Genomic DNA, 26,426 nt, shown 5'->3' with positions numbered 1-26,426 from the left:
ACAGGCACCTACGTGTTCAATATACTGTCTCTCAGTGTCATGAAACAAAAACTGTTATGTTCAAATTATGTTCATTTTAATCACGTACAGATAACAAAGCTTTACCTTTAATAAACCTGTCCAATATTTTCTCCACATTAGTTACACATGAAGTGAGCTTTAAAACTGAGGAAAATGTTAAGTTATATTTTATAAAGTTCACTATGACAATTCATAAGATCAAACTAAAACATGCTGGGTGTTTATTGAGAAACACAAAACATGCACAGCTTAATTTGTTTTAATTGTAATCTATGTTTATACAGTAAGGATGTGTGGAAAAATCATTTGGACAAAAAAAAATACTGTACAAATAATGAAACTGTTATATTTCAAAACAATGTTTATTCTTTAGAACATGACTGCAACACAAATTACAACACTCATACAACAAATCAGTGCAGTGCAATTGATCTATTGTATGACATCATATTCAACCATAAATGCATGCAATGGCTTTTAGTATTTTATATAATTAAATGTCAGATATCCTGACAAAGGTTCCCTAAATCCACATAAAATACAAATGCTCATTTGTACAAGCAATAGAACATCAATTGCTGCATAACATTTTTTTATTCAGAATAAAATTCTGAATATCAGTAAGAAAAATACACAAATAATAAAAAAAAAAAACTGTGGTAATGTTCACTATAAACGCTGTTACATTCTTCACATCTATTTGGGATTAAGGAGGCATTTTTGCAGGAAGTGGCTCATGAGGGTGTATGTATGATGGAAAGCTGATCCTCTGAGACTGTGGTCCCTGTCAGTGTACCACTGAAATGAATGGCAAGCATTAGTGTATATACTATCAAATTATAAAACATTATCAAATAATACACATTATACACATCAAATTATACGCATTTTAAATCGTATATGTTTTAGACATTTGTGTATAATAACACATGACAGTTTTTTCCATTTGAAACTTGTATTAAATCAACACAATCAAGGCTAATATTAGTCCCACTTCCCTGAGCCAATATTTACCATCGACTCAAAGTCCACTTGCTCGTTCACCAGAGCTTTGGAGATCTGTGCTGCCTGCTGGAAATGGACATTGTCTACAGGAAAGACAGTGCTTTCACTACGTGACTGAACATCAAAGCTCAAGGCAAATAGGGTCCATTTGTACAAGGCTTTACTGTGTTACCTGGTACACTGTTGAGAAATAAGGCTACCACATGCTCAGAAACTGAAAAGAAGAGTAATTGGATAAAACGTACCATCTGCTGTGCCATGAACCAATAGATAGTCTACTGTTTTGAAGTTCTTTGCCCTGGCCGTCACTGTGGAATTCTGTTAAATATAATAGAAATGCCACCGTTAATAACGTACCGTATGTCTCAAGTCAGAATTGTGCTGTAGTTTGAAAAGGTTATTGCGAAATAGCTGACTTGTGTAATATTTACATTGTAAGAGTCTGAATTCTCTGTGGGTTTGCCCATGTAACGTTCAGTGTACACTGCATCTGCAACAAAAAAACTCATTTAATCTCACAGTTGTACAGTACATACTATACAAATTACTCTTATTCAACAGAAGGAAAGAGGTTTTTTAGAGAGTTGACAAGATTGAAATACAAATTTGAATTCTTAAAGGGGAACTCCACCAATTTTACACATCAAAGTCTGTTTACAGGTCTTAAGGAGTACTGCTGAATATGTGAAAAAAGTTGTATGAAAAATTTTGTGAATACAGAGGGAGCTCTGTGAATTCTGATAAACTGCGTCTAAATGTGTCGTCTGTGTCGGCTGGGGCTGAAAACTACAAGTTTGAGGGTTGACTAGGATTGTGGAGTTCGAAAGAAGTACCACACCTCTGTAGTCTATATCCTCAACATTCCACTTCTGAGATTGCTCTGTTGCCGCAGGAAATTCCGCCAGATGCATGTCTTTTCGCCAACGTCTGTTTCCTGCTGCTTTCTTTGTGTTGGAATTTTAAACTCCGGTGGATTTATGAGGAATATGTTTAACTGCTCCTCAGATCTCTGCAGGGTAAATCGAGACAGCTATAGCTAGACTACTGTCCAATCTGAGTTTTCTTTCGCACGACTAAAACAATTTTTGAACATACATGTTCCACCAAAACAAGTTCCTTCCCGAGGCTATTTTGCAGTGGCTCCATGCAGAGCTTAGCGCCGCCCATGACGATTGTGATTGGTTTAAAGAAATGCCAATAAACCAGTGCATGTTTTTCTCCCATCCCGGAATGCTTTGTGGACTAGCCAGACGCTCCTCCGCAGCGTGTGGAGGATCGTCGGGCAAAGCCAGACTAACACCTCTGTAACCCACTTCTCATCTCTGCTTGTGGCAAGTGGCACATGAGCCAGCACTAGCAAAACACACTGGACTCTCCAACTGAACTGTCGGTGGTTGGGTTGCATTGTGGGTAACATAGGTGGAAGGTTTTGGCAAGGAGGAAGAATGCAAGGAATAAAAAAAATTATATCTCTGGTGCTACTGCAACGACTTTGACCCTTTTTTCAAGCATCTATCGTGAGCCTGACGACGTTATAGAAGCCCAATGCTAAATCGGTGGAGTACTCTTTTAAGTACACTGTGAACAATTACGTCAAAGGAGATATATAGTGCTCTCAGAATAGACTGTAGAAATATATACTAAATATATGTATGTACACCAACCATAATATTCCCACTTGGCCACTGGGGCAACTGCTATTCCACACTTGAAGAGTCCAGTTCCAGCACCCAAGGCCATTGAGGTGACGTAGCCACCATATGACTGAAGGTTAGAATTTAGTGAATGCAAACACATTGAATAACAACATAAGTTAATGAGAAATACAGAGAGCAACAAGACTGCAACTTACCCAGCCCCAAATTGCTATTTTGTCTTTGTCGATAAAACCCATGTCGATGAATTTCCTACAACACACAAATCATTTATTAACTGACAAAAACATATTTGGATATCCACTAAGCCAGACATGTATTACAAATTTTTATTATAATATCATTATTATTATAATTATGAATATTATGACATAACTTTGCTTGTCACAGAGGGGTGAAGCCAACAAATGAGATCACTTCACAGTGCATGTGATATAACATGAGGTAGTTGAATGTTCAGATACACTTCACCTCACAGCTGTTATCTGATCCTCCACTTCAAACGTTCCAAGGCGCCTGTAGATTGCGTGCATTATTTCATCTCCCTGGTAACCGCTCCCCCTTCCGTCAAAGCTAGCGATGATGATCCCGTGTGAACTGGAGAGGTATGTGCCCCAGTTCAGCTTGAAACGATAGTCCACCTGCTGACTACAGGGGCCGCCATACCTGCACAGGTCAGCAACAGCACTTATCACAAAATGTCACAGTAAGGAATGCTCACTGAATTATATTGGAATGGAGCGCTAAGCAGTGCAGTTTACTTACACATTAATAAGAAGAGGATATTTTTTAGACTTCTTGAAATTTGGTGGTAACATCATTTGATACCAAAGATCTGTTGGCAAATAAGTTAGGAAGTTAAACAAAATACAAATGTATGTTTCAAATGTAAAGGTTTCTACCCATCAACTATCTGATAAATAGTATTGTTCTGTTCTAAGATGTCCTACAGTAAGATAACTAAATACTTCAATACTAATCCACCAGTTAGTCCTTTTACAAAAGTAAAACCTCATTGGAAGCTCCCGACATGATGAAATGTATCTAAATTTAAAGTCCCCTCCACTCAGAAATGTGTTTTACATATTGTTCCTTCACTTGATGTGTGACCTTCACTGTGCAGAATGATGTGTGTGCAGAGACCCTAGAAGACTGCTTTCACATTCATCTGCTGAAGGGGGAAAGTTTTTTTGTGTTCGTCTGAGTTAAAGATGTGTTTGTACGAGCAGGATTTTGTGACATCACACATGGTTTAGAAGCCAATCGTGGTCCAATATGAAACTTACACGAGCGTGGTGTGGAAGCTTGAAACCTCCAGTGCACATACACTGCGAATGGACTTCACAGTTAATTAGAAGACATCTTGTGCCCAGTAGTAACATTTGAAATTAAACATACTGTATTTGTATATTCATCAATTTAAAAAAAAAGATTTTAATGAGTGTGTCAAAAAAAATCATATCAGACACAGATTATTATTCAAGGGTATTATCTTGTGTATCTTCAAACATACTGTAAGGGATCTTAAACATGTCATGTACTGTGTTGTCTCACCATATCCTGCAACCTTAAGTGTGCCATACTGCATTGTTGGCATTTGGAATTCTGACAGAATATTTTCCAGTTCCTTGTTATCTTCAAGAACAGCGAGCTCTGAAAAAAAGATAATGTAATAACAACAATTGTCATACTGGAAATGACTGATGTGCACAAAAACCTGATATAAAAGCAAATATCAAAAATATTTCTACTTTCAAACACCCTATAATTAACTGCAAAAGAAAAATTGCAATAAATAATTCAACAATGGGCTTGGGGTTAGTAAGTATACAGACCTGCACCTGATCCCCTGTTGTCAATGAGTGTGTAGTGGGGCAACCCAGGTCCTGGAAAAAAAATAAATAGAAAATGCACAAAAAATTGGATTATACATCAAGTCTTCTGTATTACTTTAGAAGGCTTAGCTCACATTATTGTTCACAGATGCTCCCCACCACATATAACCCCCAACACATCAACCCTGAATGAGTTATTGCTTAAGAGAAAATGTGAGTGGGTAACTAACCGTAGCAATCCATTCGGTAGTAAGAGGCGTCAAAGCTGAAGTAAGCGGAGTTGTACTGACACCGGTCCTTACGCAAGCCACAGGTGAGACACTGAGGAGCAGAAGGGCTGCTTCCAATCAGAACCCTGATAAATAAACAACTTAGGTTAGTTATGTCATTCAGTTCATGCCAGTTCATCCTAATTTAGTGTGTTCTTGCTTATTAATCCCAATTATCTTTGGCTAATGTGTCTGCTAGTCTTCCTGGGCTCCAAGAATCCAACGCACAGAATAAAAAGAATTCCTTACTTGTAAAGATCTCTCTTCCCGGGTATTCCTTGGTACTCATTACTCACAAAATATCTGTAGAAAAGAGTTATACACAAGTCATGTTTACACACATTTACTTTCTAACATTCGTTATTATGTGGTTTTGCCAGAGATGTATGTCATCATCACTCACATGGCATCTTTTGTTAATTTGGATATGTAAATGACTTCCCACTTCCCAGAGGTAATAGGTGTTGCTTTGCCCTTCACAAAATAAGTGAAACACTCAACATCAAAGACATGATGGAAGCTAACTGTGCAGTACATTTTGCATAGATATAATTGAAAGAATACTTACATCTTTCACATAATGAATATGTTTGTAGCCCTGAGTGTCACTCATCACTTTGTAGAAACTGAGTTTATCATCAGCAAAGAAAAGAGGTAAGGGCACGTACTAAAAAAAAGGTGATGTTTTATAGTCATACACCAAATCAAACAAATAATTAACAATCAATGGTGGCAGACTTTTTGGAAACTTACATGGCCGACCCATCCCGTCTTGCTTGTTTGCTCAAATTTCTATAGAGAGCAGAGGCATTTATTGCAGTTAATTAGCATTTTCTTGCATGACCATGAAGTCAACACATTGGTCGTAATCGAGAGAAGCAGAGACGCTGACAGCTACCTGTATTTCTTGCCAGCTGCTTCCATCAAAGTCATAGATCTGTACAACCACGTAATTCTGTTTCCTTGTGACCCACTGCACAGCGACGCGTTCGTCTGTAACCCAGGTCACTGAGCACAACATGTGATCGCTGAGCAAAGGCAACAGAAAGTGACAAGGTGAGGCAGACCATGAGGGTATTGCATTTGCCTCTGTTTTCAATGCAGTTTGATTTAAGTGATGCTATGAACTGAAGAATATACAGACCCAGAAGCAACAGAAGCGGGGGCGACCACCTGTGTGGGGCGCGATGGATCTGTGGTATCAACCACAAACAGTTTCACCTTGGTAAGGGGAGATCCAGCCTGCACCAAATACAATCAAATGTAACATTCTTGATAAATAATGAGAGTGTATATAATGTGTGCTATTAAAATATATATTGAAAATCAGGGCAGAATTTTTAATGAAAATCCCACCTTTGGGTATGGAACAGCCACTGTTTGAGGATACTGCTCGGTTCCATACCATGAGAACTCCACTTTGTGAACATCTGTATCATTAAACTCTGCATAAGCCAAGAATTTTCCAGTTGATGACCACCATATTGCCCCGTTTGATGCAAACACTTCCTCTGAAATTGTTGGGAGAATTAAAAAAAAATCTGTAACCATCTTCCATATAGAGACACATATATCTGAAATAAGTAAACGTTACATACCCTCATATACCCAGTCAGGGACACCATTAAGGATCTCATTCTTTTTACCATTGTGGGTCACTTGTACAGCTTCAGCAGTGACGTTGGACTTGAAGAAAACGTTAAAGTCTGAAACGTAAGCCTGCAAAAGAAAAGGTAGTTAGTGGTGGTAGCATTAGATCATTACAGATTTAGTAGAAGTTTTAGTGCACTTTCTACAACAGTCTCGCAGGAGCTGATATTTATTTTGGTGTCCCATGTTGCCTCACATACCAAGGCAGCATATAAGGCAGCTTATTTTAAAGCCGGTGATATTGTTCATTTCAACTGAATGTGAAGACAAGGCTACATGACAACATGGAGTCAACTTACATATTTGTTTCCTTTTGGGGCAAAGGCAAAGTACTGCACAACGGTTGGAAAGTTCACAGGCATAAGAAATGTTCTGGAAAGAAGTATGAAAATAATTTAGGGTGACACCAAGTAAATCACTGTCTATTGGTCTGATGGGTTTGTCCATATAATGATAAATTATGTATTGTATCATCATAAAACACAGCAACTTACGAACGGTCCCTGTCATAGATGGAGTAAGAGGCTGTGAATGAATGTCTCCATTTCTGTCGGAGCACAAAACTTGTTTTCAGACTTTTGTTATCAGGTTTTTTTATGATCAAATTTAAGGTGACATTTACAGCAAACATCTTATAAAGTTGAACTATTGTAAATGGTAAACATTCACTGGGAGTTGCAGTTTCTCACCTTTGTGAAATTGCTTTCAAAAGCAATGTATTTATAATCACCTGACAACATGTAATCTGTGGCATCCACTTGAGCCTACAATGAAAACGATTATGGAAAAATTAATATAACATAAGTTATTATTTAGTAATAACATTGTTTATTGTTACAAAATGTTTAAATTTGAAATGTATATGTATATTACAAAGGTTGAATTGCTCAAATATAGTGACTCCTCATTTGTTTCAGCATTGTGGAGGAAGACATTCCCATCTCTTGTTTTATGCAGATACTCCTTGTCTGCAGATATAAAACACAATAAATATGCTTGTGAGAGATTTGTACACAACATCCACATATTATCTTGCCCAGAAGAACAAGCTGTATAATATAGGTGATTTGACCAGAGGTGGTACCTGATATCCAATACAAATTGTAGGATTTCCACCTAATGGTGTCGTTGAAGTAATTTTCAAGGGTAAAAGGCCTTTTGGCACGATCAGATTCTGAAATTATGAACATGCTGCATTAGTGCTTGTTGCCTATAACAATATGAGAAATCAAGTGGAGGAAGAAGTATTCAAAATGATTACTGCTTGATTTTTTTAATATGTATCCTACAGTATGTAAAGCGGCTTTGAGGACTTTGAAAAGTGTTATATAAGTCTGATGAAATATTATTATTATTCAGACCTTCTACTTAAGTAAAAGTATCAATACCGCAGTGTAAAAATATATAAATAATCTGTTACAAGTAAAAGTCTTGCATTCAAAAGTATTAGCATCAAAATACCATAAGTAAAATGTCTCTTAATGCACAATGGCCCTTTTCAGAATCATAATATCACTGGGAATCATTGGATAATTTGTGATGCATTAATGTGTGCATCAACTTAATGTTGCAGCTGGTAAAGGTGGGCTAATTTGAATTGCTTTATATACTGCTGGATAGCTTTACGTAGCATAGAATAGAAATACTTAAGTACAAGCATGGCAAAATTGAAGCCTACAAGCATAGTGTTTTAATAAATGTATCTAAATTCAGCCTATAATGAGAAATGAAAACATTCCTCCATCTGTTCGTCACAAGGTGGCGCTCTAACTTCCAGCAACATGCTGTTACACTGATAACCCACATAAGAGCCACTTATAAATCATATCATCAATATCTGTTTGTTTACATGTTTGTTAGTGAAACAAGACAATCGGATAAATAGGAAATACACATATTCAGACAGCAAAAAAACTTTTAAAAAATGAATGAATCAAGCGCAAACAAATACACACACAGAAATAAAAAGCACAGACAGGCCTGAGCTTGAACTTACTGCTGAAATAAACAGCTGGGATCGTTATTAACGTGATGACGACAGCCGCCCCTATCACCCCCCACAGCACCTTGCTGCAGCCCTGTGAAAGGTGACACAAAAGTTGCAAAAACATCCTTTTCTTGAAGTCACACACTAGCTGACGCTGCAGGTTCTCGTTTTGTAGTAAATGTATCCCAAACAGTGAGCTGCACACTGTCCACAGTAAGTCATTTACATTTACTAATGTTTAGTTGTATTTGTATTGTAGGCTACATAATTTTCTCACTATTTAAACTGATACATCGATTACTGACCATGATGCAGAAGAAGTCGCCGTGAAGCTCTCAGTCTTCAATATTAATAATCCTTGAAGGTCGATGATGTGAAGTTTAAAGTGACTTCTTGGACAAGCAGCCTGGTTAACATACTCTTACAGCAAAAAATCTCGTAACAATGGCTTTAAACTAAATATGGCAACATGAGTAAACTGAGCTACGTCCTACTTTTAGTTGAAGCAAGGCTTCTCACACTTCCCGCTGCATTCCTGAGGAGTCCGACAGCAGACAGAGATGCCTCCCTGAAGTCTTCAGCCTGCACAACTTTCCAAGAGCTCACAACTTGCTAGTATTTAGGAAGTGGCTTTTTCACCGAGGGCGCAAGTCATTCCCTCAACAAATGTGAGAAAGCAGCTAGAGCTAGACATATTTTCCAGTTGTGAAAATAACCACAATAATAGTGTTGGGCAAGTGATTAGTTGGGAAAGTTTTTATTAGAATGTGGATTAATTATTAAGAACATAAATGCAATTTAAAAAGAAATAAAAAAAATATTACTTAAGCCAGATAGTAGACACACTTCTATTACTCAAGGATCCATACAACTTGTTTGTGCAATCAGATCACACAGGTTTCTATTTGCAATTGCGGAAACAATTCTTTAAAAAATAGTTCTAAAAATAGCAGCTGTGATGGCTCAACAGTTAGATTTATTGTAATGGAAACTCACCAGCACCTGTTTGTTTGCATGTGTGTTGACAGGTGGGCTCTGATGGGCTATCACAGGCTCAGTGGCTCCAATCTCATGAGACCACAGGGGTTTGAGAGGAAAATAATTTTTCCTGCTTTTTGTATCAGTGATGCACACAATACGTACATTTTATGACTGTTAAAAGAGTGTATGCAGTAAATTCAACATATAGTTTCTGATATACCAACACCATTGCAAAATTATATGTTGACAATCTTACATATTTTTGAAATAAGCCTTTTCCCAATAAAATGATGAAAACTATTGTACGTTCTTAAATCCACCAACATCACATACTCCAGTTATCATTGCATGCACATTGTAGCACTCAAAGGAAGCATTACATGTACCAGTGTCATAGGTGCAGTAACTCATGCTGTGCAAGCCAAACATAATAATTCAACAGAAGTCAATGTTATTGTGAGTATTAGTGAGTCAACGCAGTTGTGATTCAGTCAGTGTCTTCGTCATCTGAGTTATCTGCCAAACGGCTCGCATGTTCAGCGTAGTCAAAGGCGGGAAACTTGATGGCAAGCTCACTCCACTTGGTGCATTTGCTGATCTTCTTTCCGTTGAATGTCACCACAAAGTTTTTCACGTGGAGGCAGGGACAATCGATTCCTTTGTAGAGCATCATGGAACCCCATCTCTGCAACAGAAATCGTTGAAATCAATCGTCGACGTTAAACCATAAAATGGTGGTTGATTTAGGTTATTTACATTGAGTAAGCAAAGGCTTGTTCAATTACTAAAGAAAGCAAATAAGTGTATTTCCCAAAATGTCCACACAAAAAAAAACTTACCTGGCCACAGTCTTTGCATGCTATGAAGTAATTGGTTTCATAATCTAGAAGTCGCTCTTGAAGAGTCGTGTTTTCTCTCTGAATAAAAAGTTGACTGCAAAAGAAAACAATTCAGTATTTGATTTGATTTTGAACAAATATGATAAGCATGCATATAATTCATCATAATAAGTTGTGGCATACATCACTGAACAATGTAAAAGTCGACTTGTACCTGAACTCTGGTGTAACATTAACTCTGTGCATGTTTTCGATGATCTGGATGTCCTCGCCAGTGCAAACGTGTCTGCTGCAGCTTCGGCAGCTAAACTTCACTTCACACTTCTCGTACTGCATGTGTTTCTGCTTCTTCTTTATCATTCTCACCTTCTCCTCCATTATAGCCTGAATTTGAAACTCGAAGATCTAATGAAAGGAAAAAACATCACAGAGAACAGTCTTACACAGGAATGTGGGTTTCAGTTTTCTTTTTTAAGTTTGAAGCGAACGTACCCGTTTGTCGTAGTCTGCTTGATCTAAAGCTCTGATTTTGTCAATGGCTTTGTTCATCATGTTAATGCGGTACTCATTAACACATTCCTTCTCAGCCACCCCAGAGTTCTTCACCTCGACCAGAGTGTAACTGCTGTCCTCAGCTCTTCCTCTACCTTGTGCCTGCAAAAGGTAATGATAGAGTCAGTATTAAGCAACCACTTTAACATTTCATTGTAACATTGTATAATGGTGTCTTTATTACTGGACATAGAAGTGATAATCATTAACAGGCATTACATGTAATTCCTCATTTGATGACTGACATCACTGACCTGAATCATAGCAATCTCATTGGTCACGAGGCCGTATCGAATAACAAAATTGCACGCTGCTATGTCCAAACCTTCCTCTGCCACGGTGGTAGCAATCAGCAAGTTGACATCACCATCGCGGAATTTGGTCAACACGTCCCTTTGCTCGGCCTAATCAACACACATTTATATAGAGGAGGGTAAGTGTGAATTGGATTTGAAGTGTGTCGAATGCTAGAAGCAAATGTGCTGCAGTTTGTGTAATGTGCACTCACCGCGGTCATTGGCTTAACAACACTCTGGTCTCCTCCTCCGATCATATGTGAGGCTTTGACTCCAATGTCAGCAAACTTGGGGTTTTCCTGTATCCACTGACTTAGAGCAATGGCGCTGCGCCGTGTTTTGGTGAAAATTATCCCCCTGGCCGCCTCCCTGCTGCTGAACTCATGCAGAACTTTACTTCTTAGTTTCGTCAGGCTGTCATTTTCATACTGTGGATTATCTGCAAGCTTTTGCAGCTCTTCCTTTTTCTCTGCAAGAAATAAAATTCAAAGAAAGTCTTTGTATCATTTTAGAGGTTTAAGGAATTGGGTTCATATACTTCCTTGTTCCTTGTTGAGAGTTTTATGAGAAGATTGATAGAACTTTCATCTTATATCTACAGCCAGTAGCCAGTTACAGTAGATTAAGACTGGAAGAAAGGGGGATAAGCTAACTAAATCTGCCAGCACATCTAAAGCTCATTAATTAGCAAGTTATATCTTGTTTGTTTAATCTGTACAAAAACCGAAAAACTATAAATCTTGTTATAGCTGTCGGGTTACCAGGCAACCAGCCAAGACCAGGAAGTTACCCATGAAACCACAACGTGCTAGTTTTGCACTTCGGTTTTTGTACGGATTAGACAATCAAGATATAACGTGTTAGTGAAATTGGTGCTGCATAGTAGATTCTGTTACCTTTGGACAGAACCAGGCTAGCTGTTTCCCTATGTTTCTAGTCTTTATGCTAAGATAAGCTAACTAGCACAGGCCCTATATTCACAGATATGAATTTGGTATAGAGCTTTTCATCTAACTCTCAGCAACAAAGCAAATAAGCTTCTTTCCTGAAATGTCTAACTATTGGGTTAAAATGCTACGACACATAACAGTATTGATAACAACAAGTCACTTGGGCTTTTGCCAACCACCACATACCTTTAAACAAATTGAAGAGGAATCTCTCAGTATCTGTGATTTGTATGTCCTGCTCATCATCTGGTGTGGCTTTTTTCTTAATCTCCTCGTCGTAGTATTTGTTCAGGAAACTGAAGGCATCACGCATGCGAATGGTGTTGCTGAGATTCAGGCCCTCGCTGTACTGTCTAAGGTGCTCTGCACAAACCCGCACTTTCTGATTTTCCTCTGTTGCAGCTAAAATGGATAGAGACAATTTTTCAGATCCAAGAAGAAGCTAGGTAGTTTGTTATCAAAAGATGGACAAAGGGTCAGTATCCCTGAATCTTAAAATCTTCTCACCTATTCGCTCTTTTTGAACAACCCACTGTTCATAATTCTGAGAGCCAAGGTCAGAGGTGGGGCTCAGCTCTGCGTGGGTATGAATGGCATTCATGATGTTCTTGATTACATCGCCAAAGGGATCCTGAAAAGGATACAAAGATATAACACTTCCAATGTTGTTCTTTAGAGAGAAACTGTACCAAAAAGCTACCACCATGTCATTTCCTGATGAACAAATGTACCTCTTTTCTGTCTTCAACAGTTTGAACGACTTTTCTTGGTTCCCTTTTGTGTTCCCCAAGGCTCCTTGTCATGATTTTGGAAGCGTCCAAGTTTGCACAAATCTATGAAGGAGACGAACAGATTTACATTGTTTGAATTAATCAAAATCAGACATCTCCATCGCAGTAATACACACTATTTCTACTCTGCATGCCAGACACAGAGTTGAAGCCAAAGGGCTGTTTTAAATTGTTGACTTTTGTGGCTGTAGGAAACTTTATGGCTGGTGTATGTACCGAGGGAATATGGAACATTTGAAACCGCTTGACTGGATGAACAGGATTCTCGATGACTAAGGCAGACCGGAGCAGGATTTAGATGAAAACAAACAATGAAGTTTGTGAAGTGTATATACTAGGTGTGGACACTATTAGAGCCACAGCTGTAAAATGTACTCCAATCCAAAAAAATCTCTTCAGTGATTTTATAGGCTATAAATCACGTTTACACCTGGTTTTAAAATCCGATCACAAGTGGACAGCTCTAAGTACAGGTGTGAATGCACCCAGGAAGCACTGAGGACGCATTGAGATCTGATCACTCAGACCACATGACCACATACTTATAGCAGTGTGTACGCAAATGTGTCCACATTGGCCACATAAAGAACTGCCTACTCAAATGTGATCAGAACTACGTACTCATCCAAAGTATTTCTCATGTCACAGAAATGTGTTTTGGATGTTATTATCATACTGTCTGTGTTTTTGTTCCAGTGCTGCCTGCTCTTATATTCCTGGCTCTCTGGAGATCTGTGCCCCGCTGTGGGTGGCATGAAGGTCGCCAGGGACTGCCGGTATACAATAACCTTATTTTTAGTTTAAAAAAATTGACCCATGCCATACATTCCTGCTCCTACGCTGCAACGTCTGCTGTTGCTATTTAGAAGCTGGAGCGGCTGTCAAAGGGTGGACAACACGTTTCCTTTCCTATCAAAAGTCCTAGTTATTTAAAAGCTTTTATTGTGAAGCAGCAAAAAAACGTCACGCAGAAAAAAGTTAGGTCCTTTCGGCACAGACAGACTGTAGGCAGTCATCACACGCTTCTAATGTATGATTTATTTGAGAGTAACAACTGAAATGTATACAAACACAACCAGCCTATATGCAAACAGACATCTTTGCATATAGACCAGGAAAGCGAGATCTGATCACAAGTGGTCAATCAAGACACATTTGGAGACACATTCTACTGCCAGGTGCAATACTCAGAGCTGTTCAATTGTGATCGGATCTCTCAGGACGATTTTAAAACCAGGTGAAAACAGCCTTACAGTCTCTGCTGTTATTATTATATAACATATTATATGCTATTATATTATAGTTGATTGCATTACATTGTAAGATGTAGCTTATATTTTGTACACATAGGCCAATATGTGCTCTGTGCTTTTGTCTACATACTGTAGGTGTGAACAGAAAGCTAAGAAAAGTAGTTACGCGCAGTATGTGGTCCTCAGCTTTTTTCATTATCGTGGCTGCCCCGACCCCCGGTGAGGCAGTCAGGCCCAGGATCTGAGGGAGTGGCACAGGCTTCTTCTGCTCCTTCTTCAGCCTTCTGTTCTTGTGCTTCTGCATCAGGTAGCGCATCATTATGTGGTTGTAGACTTCTCCCTTCTGAGTGTGGTGACACTCATCTATTACAATCAGTGTCAGATCTACATGAAGAGAAGACATGACAACCAAACATTTAAATGAATGTATTGTACAGTACAGTATTTTTCAGCGATTGTAAGATTCAGAGATCTGGTAAGAATATTGTTGAGCAAGATTCTTGCTTGCTTTGTTGAAACAATAACATTTACATTTCTGCATCTCTCACTGTTACATTACCGTCCAGGGACTACAATTTTCTCAGCTAAGCAATGCTATTTATATATGTCATTTATTTGCGTTTCTTGAATAAATAGAGGTGACTGTCACTCGCAGATTATAACATCTTTCTGTAAGAGAGATTCTCCCACACAAACCAGCACTTTTCTAAGAACCTGACGCGGCAGTTTCAGCCACACAATAACATGTGCTGGAAAACTTCAAAAATAGCTTCAACTCATTTCTTATTTTTGTATTTTACAAAAGTGCGAGTGAGTGAGGTGAATTATAATAATCATTCACACATACAAGTTTAACCAGAGTGATACAAATGTGTCCCTGGAGGAAAAATAGTATGGAAAAGTGGCAGCTTGATGTACTGTGGGTGATAGAAGCTCTCATGTGAATTTGATCAGCCACACACTGATGGCTTGAACAGACGTGTGGCCTGGAAGGCAGAAGATAGGAAAAAAAGGAAAAAGAAAAAGGACACGCTCTCAGGCGTTTCAACAAACAGCATATGTTCCACTGATGTGGCTATTCCACCTTGGACTGGTGAGTGCCAACAAGAGTGAACAGCAGAGCCGGAAGACTTTGACAACATCCTGTCAGGTATCATCAGGGGAGTTGTTATGAGTCCTCCGGGTGGCTTTCTATTCCAAAATCTGTCAATGTCTGTGGTTTAAGCCTAGACAGATTTTAACTAAAGGTTTTAGGAAGCTTTTTAGCTTTTTAGGAAGGTTTTTGGATGGATGGATGGATGGATGGATGGATGGATGGATATATATATATATATATATATATATATATATATATATATATATATATATTTTTTTTTTTTTTTTAATAAAAAAAATATTGAAAATTATATTGAAATAAGGTCACACTACCTTATTTCAATTTTGAACACTGGTTTGTTTTTAAGTGGTGATCAAGTTTACTAAAACCAAAGGAAATTACTAAAAGTTATTTACTTTTGTAAAATCATATTGTAAAATCATACCGCTTAATTTCACCCCTTCGTCCTCCCCGTTGTTAGACCTCTCCAAGAAATTCTCAAGGATCTGGGCTGTGCAAATTATGACGTCGTTGTTCTTCACGATCTCTGTGAAAGAGATTTTGAGCTGGCAGTCTCCGCTGACTCTCTCCACTTTATATGAAGGCTTCAAAAACGGCAAGAACTCGGCAGAATAATGCTGCTCAACAAGAGGAACCTGCAGGACACCAGAGCACATTCAGGTTTAAGCTGTCGATGCAACAAAGTCAAAACATTTCACAAATAGAAATAACTCTCAATAAGAGAAATAAAGAAATAGCTGCATTGTTTATATTCCTACAAAGCTCCTGATGATGTGAGGGTGTGTTTGTTTATGATCACAATAAATGCTGCTAGGACTTTGTCATGATTTAGAAGATTTTAGTTCATTGTTTAAAGATCAGGGTGAGACGCTCCCTTTTTTTTGCAGGGACACTGCTAGGCAAGTTATAATTCTGTTCTTTCTAGTGTTGAAGAATGAACCACTATGATCAGTTTCAGTCACATACAATCACTATTTCTCAAGCTGTTTTACAACTCAACTAAATTGTTTTATAGCTGGAAAACCTTTAATCCAAAATGGATTAAGTAGTGGTCTTTTCCAGTGCAGAGCAGATGACATGCATGCCAAATAGTACTAAAGAGCAGGGGAATATCTAAACCTCATAGCCTGTAGTTTGTCGTGAGCTGATCCACATATGTGCAAATGGACTGAAAGACAGAATGTTTTCTTTGGATTTGAAAAGGACATAAGTAGGTCAACATACAGTGCAAAGCCATTCATCAGGTATGCCAGACTTGGGTTATTGTACCTTGTTCACCAGGACAACCACTTTCCCTGAACAACCCTCTGCCCTCCTGCGGTCCAGATGTTTTTTGGTAATATAAACTGCAACTCTGGTTTTACCACTTCCTGTCGGGAGGCATATGATGATGTTTTCCCCCTCCAAGGCAGGTCTAGCGACATCCTTCTGATAATCTCGAAGAACAATATCAGCTTTTTCTGGGCCTCCGGCCGCTGCTTCTGGATAAGTAATGCAGAGCAGAGGTTCAGACAGACAAAACTTTCTTGTCTATGTCAGCAACCCACAATTACAGGCATTACCAGCAGGAAACGACTGTGCTTGTCATTGTTTGTGGTTTTGGTCCTGTGTTGGAATGTTTTCTTACAGCTGCTGTTAAAAATGCAAAACAAACTGTATGCATATGAACTAAATTCATGGAATATGCTCTACATTTAAAACATAAACACTAAGCACTCAGACTTTCATTGTTACTGATTTTAAACCACAAATAACACTGCAGAGTCCACACTGAACACTTTATAACACATACACAAGCACTGAGTGGAGCACCTATGAAACCATGTCTTAGGTGGTAAAGATATGAACGCTGTACACTACAAATCATGTTGGTAAGAGGCACTATTGTACTGTAATTGCTTAGTCCAAACAAGTTCAAAGATTTAAAGAACTGTGTCAAAAGCAGGCCAGCAGATATTATTCAAGTACAAATAAATATATGTAATCTGGCCTTTTACAACATCATTACACGTCCACAACTTGAAGTCACATTTAAAGAGGGATACGAGCCAATTTAACTGGCTCAAATTTTCCAAAAATAATCAAACAGGCACAAGCTAACATCTGCGTGCATTTATCAATTATTTAATTTTCTCAAGCTGCTTGAAGTGTATAATTTCATCACGTCATTTCACTAATGTTTTCCCTGGTCTTGATGTATATTGTGGCAGCATTGTGTCTTATTTTCCTGTTTGCAAGGACAGTAGACTTACTATGATTCACTTAGTAAGTCAGACTTTAAGTTGCTGGCAGGCCACGACTCATTTGCTCTGTCTAGGCTGGGGATAAAATATGACTGAGGCACCAACATCAATGTGTATGTATCCCGCTCTCTGCTACCTCCAACTCAAGGTTCCACGTTTCACCCTAGTTATGAGTTCAAACCCCCAGAAGGTTTCTTTTCTTTTCTCAGTGCAGACAGCTTTTAATTTTCTCTCTCAGACTTGGTATGCCAGAGGTTAAAGTGCTGTTCGAGCAACTACATAGAAGTAAATACACGTCTGTGCCAATGGCGAAAGAATTTTAACAACAATAAGAAGTAAACAGTGGCCTGTGAGGCCCCCTGCATTTTTACCAGCAGTTCCCAGACGCTAAACTTATTACAACTGGAAAGTCAACAATCAGCTATGTTTAGTACTGTTCCAATAAGAACAGAAAATCCACAGGCTTGTTTTTCAGTTTGATTTAGTGCAGTGAAATTAATTTGAAAAGAGCCACAAATAATTATGCACATATAACTCGTTTTTTACAGTCTGGTGGATCAATCTTACATGTAATCCTTTCTGTTTTAACGGTGCACTCTGGCCAACCAGTCAGGTTTATGACATTACTCACATTAATGAGACAACATGTACTCTAGCCTCATATTAAGAACATAAAAGACACTTCCTTCATTTATTTATATCATATAATTATTTCCACTGCCTCATTAGGCCTAGAGGTGTAGAAGAAGGCCCCACTCCACAGTGACTTGAATTAAACCTTTCCTTTACATTACTTTACAATGCGCTGACATAGAGTCAGCATGTGGTTTTCATTTGAAGCTCTGGCTATGCTCTGTCCTCTTTGACCTCTATGCGGTTCATCATAGTACAACACATGGAACATATTCTTTGTGTGACGAGCAGGCAGAAAGGTTCCATTTGCAACTCGTTCCAAACACTCATTCTGAGTTGATAGTAAATCTACACATCCAGCCTACGTTTTTTCTCGCTATGAGTTTGGCTTTCGCGTGTGCTCTACTAGGACCCAGAACAGGCTTTTTGGATTACTACAATACTTTGAATACCTGAACAACATTAAGAGTATTTATAGGGGTGGGTCAGTCACACCTGGTTGTGGGGGCTCCAAGCTGTGTGGTAGTTGTCTGGGTTCTGTGCTCACTGCTTCGTATAGGTCTGAAAAGATATCCACCAAGGTATAAAAATCACAGTCAAGAAAGGCAGGACATAAATGTTAGCCTTGTTTACTGTGTTGGGAGTAGCCTACCAGCTGCTATAGGGTCACTTCACCCAAATGACAAAAGGGCAAATTTCACCTCTCATCTCTGGTGGTATCTAAGCAGATAGTTGCAGATAGACATTCCTGCTGCCTCTCCACTAAAAGAGAGCTGAATTGAATGGTCTGTGTGATCCTTAAAGCATAAATAAATTACATTTGAAAAACCTTTTCAACAAGCAATGTCCCGGTTACTCATGGTAATCCTTATGGACAGTTTGGGAGTGACATATGTGACTCTTTTGAGTGTGTCCTCTACTTAAGAAACCATTTTGATAAATGTGTCCCTATAAAACCTTTGCACATAAACATAGGTTTTGTGATTTGGGTGAACTGAACCATACACTGCCTACTGGACTGTATGAATGTACAAATCCAGTTCCTTGACTTGTTCAATATGTAGATAATCAAGACTACTGTCAGCTGTTATCACATGTAAAGATATATTTGTTCAATTGATCAATGAGCAGAGGTGTTCTGTAAGACCTGCTTCAGGCTCCTCGGATATGCTGATGTCCATTAACTGTGAGCTATCACAGCTTTCAGCTGCTGCTGCTGCACTTGCTGTAGATTCATCCATCAGTGAAGGTTTCTCATCTGAGCCTAATGAGAAATAAATAAATCACACTTAATGTATAATGTAAATTAAATAATTAATAATCTCTACCAAATATTTGTTTTTCTAATCCACAAGATCTAATGACTATAATGACAATCCCTGTGATGGGTGTGCTAGTTACCTTTGTTGTCAAAGTCTGATGGCCCTCCTGTTAGCTCATACAGGTCCTTGTGGCCAGTTTTACGCAGAATATCGAGAAATGTAGAAAACCATCCTGGTGGACCTCTCACGATACATCTCAGAAGTTTACGGGCTCCACTCCAGGGTCCTTCGTTTGTTGTTATAGTTTCAATCTACAAAATGAGCATAATAACTGGAGTACACCAAATGCAATCAGAATGAAGTGCAGTGCTCTGCAAAACAGATAAGTGCATGTGTCTGCCATCTTGTGGTCAATCACTGCAAAGACATCTACTGGGTATTTAAGGTGAACTGAGAAAAAAAAAAAAACTACAAACACTGAAATTGTATTCAAACTAGGCTACATGTGTTGACAGTAGGTCTACTATACATTTACTGTGAATGTTATTGTGAGCTGTTTATTGCTAAGTGCTAATCAAATCAAAATGAATGAAGAAATGATCAGCAGTGGATCACTAAAAAGTGTTCTTACAACGTCCGAGTCCTCCTGGGTGAGTAGGCCTTTAGAGAAACAGTGGAGGCACACCTCTTTAGTCTGCATTTCCACAAGACTGGGAGAGAGCAACTGAATAAGCTTGACACAGGTATCATTCTCTGCCTCCACTTCAGGTCTGGGGGGATTGACCTGCATGTATTCCGCAGCAGCATAACAACCTGAATGTTTCAAAGCGTCAACAAATGCCGTGAACCAGCCAAGGGTGTGTGGCTTCTTTATGACTGCGGAAATAAGGAGATTCGTAGCCGCTATGTCACCGTCGGTCCTCGCTTTTTGTCTGATCTGCTCCTTTTGGTCGTATTCGATGAACTCTAAATGATCCAGAACCCGATCCACAACAATAAGCTCTCGCAACCTCTGCCAGTAGACTTCAATGAGACGCTCATTGACATCGTCGTCATCGGAAGCCATTACGACTCCACTAACCGTTCGATAAGGCTGATCGCAGTATAGGCTACAGGCTGGCTCCGGCGTAGTTAAAAACTACTGGCAGCTAAAAAAAATACGATGACTCACTGCAGCGAGATATACTTGCTGTAGCGAGGAAATTAAACTCTTTCAGTTTCATTTCTCCCACACTCTCAAGAATTAAACTGGCCACTGGGTGTCAGTATTAGACCATTATAGGTTGGTCTTTGCACGTACACCAAGACCTACTGTACACACATCAACTGTGCATGCCTCAGTCAACAGAAAACAACTATTTCTGTTGTTAAACACCAAAGACAAATGTTTCTAATATTCTAACAGTGACCTATTAGGACTCAACTGTTAATAGGTGCGTGTTATGTATAGCCTACTTACATTTATCAATATAGTATTATACAATTCTGCACAAACCCATTGTCCACTCACATAGTTGTTTAATTGTGACGGATTAAAACCGTTTGACTTCTCCCTCACGCTCATTTTGCACCTACAAAAGTGGGACAGCTTTACCAATGTACCATTGACTTTGTGACCTGATGTAATTCCCACCATATTCTTATTTTGTGCAACTTTACAGGAGTAGAAATATTCCACAGAAAGGGACATTTTTTTACTCTTACACTTACACTAACTTTGCAGATTAATGCATAATTAATACAAACTAAGAAACTCGTGAAAAATGATGTGTTGAGTAATGACAGTATCATTATATGACAAAACTAAAAGTGTTTTCATTTATTACTCCCACATCTTCAAAACAAACATATGTACTTACTGTTGTGCTAAATAGTTTCTCATATAATTTACTTCTTTTTTTTTACATCTTGCATGTAATGTATTTACTTTCTAACAATTATCTAATAGCATTTTAACTTTATTGTACATTGCCAATAAAAACAGTTCAGGGAAACGATATGCTTTGTCAATGTCATGGTTAGTTATACATGAAGATGATGCTGACTTAGCATTTAGATTGGTTGTATAGGCACAAGACCCTCTCTGAGGCCTGCTTATGCACGTTCAATGTGTCCCCCTCTCTCCCAACACACCCTCTAAATACATCCTAAAAAGAGACAAATATGCTGACATCATTTTATGTTGAAATGTGCTACTTTGGGCTCATAAACAGTGCAAAACAGTAAATATATAAATATAAAACACATGCACTGCCATGTAGAAATATCTACACCATACTTGTTTGTCAGAGGCCTATAGCTCTGGGATAACAGCATTATTTACAGACAGAGTATTTGTAAATCTGCATGTTATGATATCTGCCCAGACAAGCATGTATGGTGTGTTCTGTTGGCTTAACGTCGTACAGTAGGTGCACGTCAGCGACTGCAGTAATAATGCACATCGTTTAAAAAAGAAAACTACAGTATACTTGATACTGTACTGTATATTGCAGTGCAATTTTCCATAAACCCTGAGTCACACTTCAAAGAAGGATAAGACTACTACTAAGGATAAGAAAACTGTTCTCACACCTTTGTAATAATGTTGTATTACACTAATAGCTGCAGAAAATAGTTTGTATAGTCTGTTCATATGCAGGCTCTCTGAGTGGCAGAGTCTGTATTTGCACAAGGTTTAGACTCTTAACAGGCTCTAACAGGACTTACCAGGTTTATCCCAGCAGTGGAACTTCACCATATGTGTTTCAACCTATGGCCTTGTCAGTGCCTAAGAGTCAGTTGCCATGCAAATGTTTCAGCAAATGGAGGAAGAATGTCTGTGTCATTATATTCCTGTAGTGAAAATGTTACATCCTCATGCTTTGGGTACTAATACAGTACATGCATGATGGCAATGAGGACACAAAGTCATGCAGGGCTCTAGCTTTGGCTTTCATTCTTGCTTCTAAGTCTCAGGTTGTAAACTGCCTGGACAACCTGGTGACAGAGATGGGTCTCCTCCAGCCAGCACATACGATCTTTAGTCCTGGTCCTAGTCTTCCACGGACCAGGAACGACTTTGAGTGGTTTTTGAGTTTTTGAGTCTTTGGTCTTTGCCATAAGTCTGTGCTTCTGGTCTCTCCCTGGATCTTTCCAAGCATGCTCAGCACCTAAAGGTACCTTACCTCAGGATGTTGTGGAGCAGTTGGCTTGAGTCATGCTGTGTATGCACTTGCAGTTTTTTTGGGCCGTCCGCCATCTGCTGCACAGGTGAGCTATAGTGGCTACGGCCTGGGTGATGGGTGTTGCTAGACATTGCGACCTGTCTAGTGTGAGGTAGGTCAGTCAGCTCCTCTTGCTTAGCAAGTAATGATGGAGGGAGGGACACATCTCTCTGATGGTCAAGGTTGTCAGATCTGTTTCCTGGGGTCCACGAATAAAGTTGTGAATGTAGTTGGACTGGTGCACTGGTGCTTGAAACCCATTTGCAAACACTAGGTGAGGTGTTCATTATGGCTGACTCTAGCCTTGTGGCCCACTCAGCCCAGCATGACCAATTGTGTTTTGGGACATGAAATGTTGTGGCACAAGGAGTGGTACATAATCCATTAGAGCCCATTAGAGTACAAAGCCTGGGTGAAACAGAAAGTTGATTAAGTGTTGTAGTTTTAGTTCTATCACAACCAGATGGCGCCCTTTAACCAGCATCCCTGCCCATTAAGTTGAACTTAGTTAGGAAGCTGTAGACTTAGTATATGGGGAAGTGCTGTATAGGGCCACTTTCTGTGTGGTTGACTAGGTTCATCCTGATTGGTTGGACATCTACATGTACATTTTGAGTGTGTGTGGGATGATGCTTAAAGGGTCCATCAGAGGGCTACTGTGTTGATAAAATGAATGTCACAATATGTAACCATTGTTATTACACTGATAACTGCAGAAAACAATTTGACATACTGTTAACTGCAGCGAACAGTTTTTTATCCACATGCACAATGAAAAAAAACACATCTTACTGCTATTATCAAGCCATAGCAAATGGACAACACAGATGTCTGTGCCAGCATGCTGCTCAAATGATGCTACTTAAAGTACAACCCAGATATATGAACACTGTGCTGCTGGAAGGTTTATGGCCTTGGAAACTCTTGGTCTGAGACAGGTGTATGGAGTCCAGGGATGTTCAGGTTGGAGTCAGAAGGGGCTTGGGAGGATGAGGAGGTGGAAGAGGTTTCAGTTGGAAGAAGGATCAGTGCAGACTGTTGATGCCCTGGGATCGGTTGCTGTTGTTGCTGCTGTCGTTGCTGTTGTGGCTCTGTATGTCTTTGTACAAGTAATGATGTAAGGCTGCCCTCAATGGGCGCATTCAAGTTGGCCAAGCTCGACAGAGAGTCTTTGGATTCCTGAATGGCCTTCTCCAGTTGGACGCTGGGGCCCTAAGAAGAAGAGTGGCAGAATATGCAACTTAGTTGCCGGCTTAGGAGTTAACGGACCTGTATTTACTCTAAAACGGAATGCGATTTTATTATGCAACGTGGTTTTCATTCAATATTTAGTTTCAACTTGGTAACCTATTGTTAGTTAAAAAGGTTTAGAAGTGGAGGTGAATTTTCAAATGTGAAGTCATAAATTCCAGAAAAAAGCAATTATTGTGATATTAAAAAAAAGTTTTACTGTATAGAAAAGTGAAGTTAAGGCAAAACATCTCCACATATAGTAAACCTTATTACTTTTTTTAGCCTTTTTAGACTCTCATATGGGCGAGGCTAATGTCATCCAGACAATTCAGATGGTGTCAGACAGTGGCTCAGATTGGTTCCTGAGATTGTCCAGACTTTCTGGCAAACACTGTGGTAGACAAACCAATCAATCAAAACAGGTAGGAGTAAAGCAATATAAAACATGTCAGTTTATAGAAATGGCCTCATTGCCTCCTTAAACACCACTGATGACTTGGTGAGAATGTGACTAGTGATTGTAAATGCCAGCTTTTTTTCTGTGCTTTGCCAGAAAAAAAGCAATGTTTCATGAACATATGTGCAAAAATAACTTATTGTGTGGGATGAAAACTGTCTCTACCTCCTAAAACCTCCTTACTTGAGTTCCTGTATGGCTGAAAAAATCTCTTGCAGTCAGAGCAACTGGCTGGACCTTCACAGCAGGTCTGTGATAGTCTGGACTGGCAGTCACAGTGCTATAGGCTGGAGGTCCCAGTGTCGGTTGTCTTTGCAGCAGCTGCAGGATGGTCTGAATATCTGTCATCAGCTGAGACTCCAGCCTCAAAAAGAACAGAAAAAAACAGAGTAAAAAAGACAGATAATCACAGACAAGACAAGATTAATGCATAATTCTGACAAGTCTGATCATGTAATGCCTGAAAACACAGCCAGTTGTACTTCACTGAGCACTAGATGGAGCTTGTGCTCCTCAGTGGATATACATTCTGCCAAGGTAGTAGACTAAATACGCTGCTCATACTAGGAGTGATGAGCTTTCTGTGGGAGGTGTGAATTCAGCATTTACTGTGGAAATGACTGTATCACACTCATTTCGGTGAATCTAATTATGAGCAGATTTCATCCAAGCATTATTTTTAGGGCCTCAGGCTAAAGTGGGTAATGCTGAATAACCTTTTAATTACCTGTATTCCTTCTAATATACATATACATTGTGTTATGTCCCTGGTTTACTGTGCTGCTCTACTGTACAAGGCAGCATTGTTTACTAGGTCATGACTGATGAGGAATTAAGTAAAAGCAGACATTCATTACAGGTGCAGCAAACTGATTTTTTCTTGGCTATTTATATGAATTTGTTGAATAGAACAAAGAAGAATACACCAGCATTTATTTCCCTGTCATATCCTTTCAGACTAGTCAAAGCCACAAAAACACAAAATGAGAGAGAATTTCTGCTCATCATGCAGCCAGCTAGCATTAGGGAAAAAAACATGGTCAGGTAGAGTGCAGTGGATAAAATGTCTCATTTGTGCTAAATAAAATCAGCCAGCCCGGTATTCCCAGCACCCTGATGTAGTCTCTCGATCTCTGTGATAATCTAAGCTAAAAATACCACCTGCTGTTCATTTGTGTGTCTATTTCAGATGGCCTGCTGGCTGCAGGTGTGTGGTTAAACTATTGGCCAATGTGGTTCTCCACTTCAGAAAATAATGAGACTAAAATGCAACGTATGGTATTAGCTCTGGAGAGCTTACTTGCATATCTAACGTTTAAATTACAGTTAGTTTAGCTAGAGAGTTGCAAGATATTTCAGACATACTTTGTTCCCAATCATCAGTTTTACATTCTGTGTAGCTACTACATACTCTGCAAAATGTTGTACTAATCCATTCTCAACATTTAATATGATCTGGTTCTGCAGCGGTACATCCGGCTTCCAATAGATCCAGCCGCCCACTCGGAGTCCGACAACAGTTCCTGCCAGCTACTTGCCTTCCTCCACCTACTCATGAACATTGGCAATTGAACTAAACGTTGCCAGTGATTGCAGAGGAAGTGTGGCTTACTTTTACCAGTGTGGGAGGTGACAACTTTAAAAAATAAAGCACTCCATAATCATTAGGCACTAACTGAAAATCTAATGTTAGGATAAGTAATAAGAATAATCACAAATTTAATTGTGTTATTTCTTCAGAATATGACCAAAACTATTAACAAATGCCACACCCTCACCTACTTTTCTTTTGGTATCTTTGAGACCTCAGTACAGAAAAATACTGCACATCTACAACGCGAGACAGGTGAGTAGGACGTGGACAAGTAGGTCAAGAGTTGCAAAGAAAAACTCTTGACCTACTTGTCCACCTCCTACGCACCTTCAATAATAGGCAACGTTTCGGTACTGGACTGTTGCCTATTATTAAAACTTTATATCATTTGCAAGTAAGACAGTGTGCGGGAGGTAAGACAGTGTTAGACCTCCCCAACAATTTGAAATAAACATCAATGTTTGAGCAACAAACAACATAGAGACTCAGACAGTGTATACAACTTTCCAACATTCAAACCAATAGCAAACTGAACTGTGTCAAAGCACAACAGGCTACAGTAAAGGGGCATTACTCCGAGTGTTATAGAGTCAACGG

At 39.1% G+C, this 26,426-nt stretch overlaps 3 protein-coding genes across 4 annotated transcripts in view; all 3 read right to left on the bottom strand.

Moving 5' to 3' along the window:
* Positions 1-367: 367 nt before the first annotated feature.
* On the bottom strand, positions 368-9,058 carry LOC116049114 (fibroblast activation protein, alpha). Its single transcript, XM_031298511.2, has 26 exons — positions 8,728-9,058; positions 8,432-8,513; positions 7,520-7,609; positions 7,309-7,403; positions 7,125-7,199; positions 6,930-6,982; positions 6,735-6,807; positions 6,384-6,504; positions 6,142-6,296; positions 5,930-6,027; positions 5,684-5,813; positions 5,539-5,577; positions 5,354-5,452; positions 5,189-5,259; positions 5,035-5,088; positions 4,747-4,871; positions 4,517-4,567; positions 4,236-4,334; positions 3,447-3,516; positions 3,153-3,347; positions 2,879-2,933; positions 2,691-2,790; positions 1,458-1,516; positions 1,272-1,344; positions 1,036-1,109; positions 368-819 (listed from the first exon to the last, which is right to left on the bottom strand). The coding sequence occupies exons 1-26, from the start codon at positions 8,728-8,730 to the stop codon at positions 718-720; spliced, it is 2,241 nt and encodes a 746-aa protein (XP_031154371.1). The 5' UTR covers positions 8,731-9,058; the 3' UTR covers positions 368-717.
* A 105-nt stretch (positions 9,059-9,163) lies between these two features.
* ifih1 (interferon induced with helicase C domain 1) lies at positions 9,164-20,505 on the bottom strand. 2 transcript variants are annotated; one of them, XM_031298497.2, is made up of 16 exons: positions 19,971-20,505; positions 19,479-19,650; positions 19,225-19,341; positions 18,573-18,638; positions 16,471-16,682; positions 15,626-15,836; positions 14,251-14,468; positions 12,772-12,873; positions 12,548-12,671; positions 12,227-12,442; positions 11,303-11,559; positions 11,049-11,198; positions 10,735-10,896; positions 10,457-10,647; positions 10,243-10,336; positions 9,164-10,088 (listed from the first exon to the last, which is right to left on the bottom strand). In XM_031298497.2, the coding sequence occupies exons 1-16, from the start codon at positions 20,403-20,405 to the stop codon at positions 9,891-9,893; spliced, it is 2,925 nt and encodes a 974-aa protein (XP_031154357.1). In that variant the 5' UTR covers positions 20,406-20,505; the 3' UTR covers positions 9,164-9,890. The 2 variants fall into 2 exon arrangements, with proteins under 2 accessions (XP_031154357.1, XP_031154365.1); XM_031298505.2 differs by having other exon boundaries at positions 16,471-16,679.
* A 633-nt stretch (positions 20,506-21,138) lies between these two features.
* The window catches only part of LOC116049084 (potassium voltage-gated channel subfamily H member 7), a 41,926-nt gene continuing 36,638 nt past the window's right edge, over positions 21,139-26,426 (bottom strand). The window contains exons 14-15 of the mRNA XM_031298484.2: positions 24,419-24,599; positions 21,139-23,757 (exon numbers count right to left, since the gene is read on the bottom strand). Of these exons, the coding sequence (XP_031154344.2) occupies positions 23,452-23,757; positions 24,419-24,599 (487 nt within the window). The 3' untranslated portion in view covers positions 21,139-23,451. The remainder of the gene's footprint in view (positions 23,758-24,418; positions 24,600-26,426) is intronic.

The sequence above is a fragment of the Sander lucioperca genome, chromosome 8 (assembly GCF_008315115.2).
Source record: "Sander lucioperca isolate FBNREF2018 chromosome 8, SLUC_FBN_1.2, whole genome shotgun sequence".
NCBI lineage: Eukaryota > Metazoa > Chordata > Actinopteri > Perciformes > Percidae > Sander > Sander lucioperca.
This window is presented reverse-complemented; position numbering and strand designations above follow the sequence as displayed.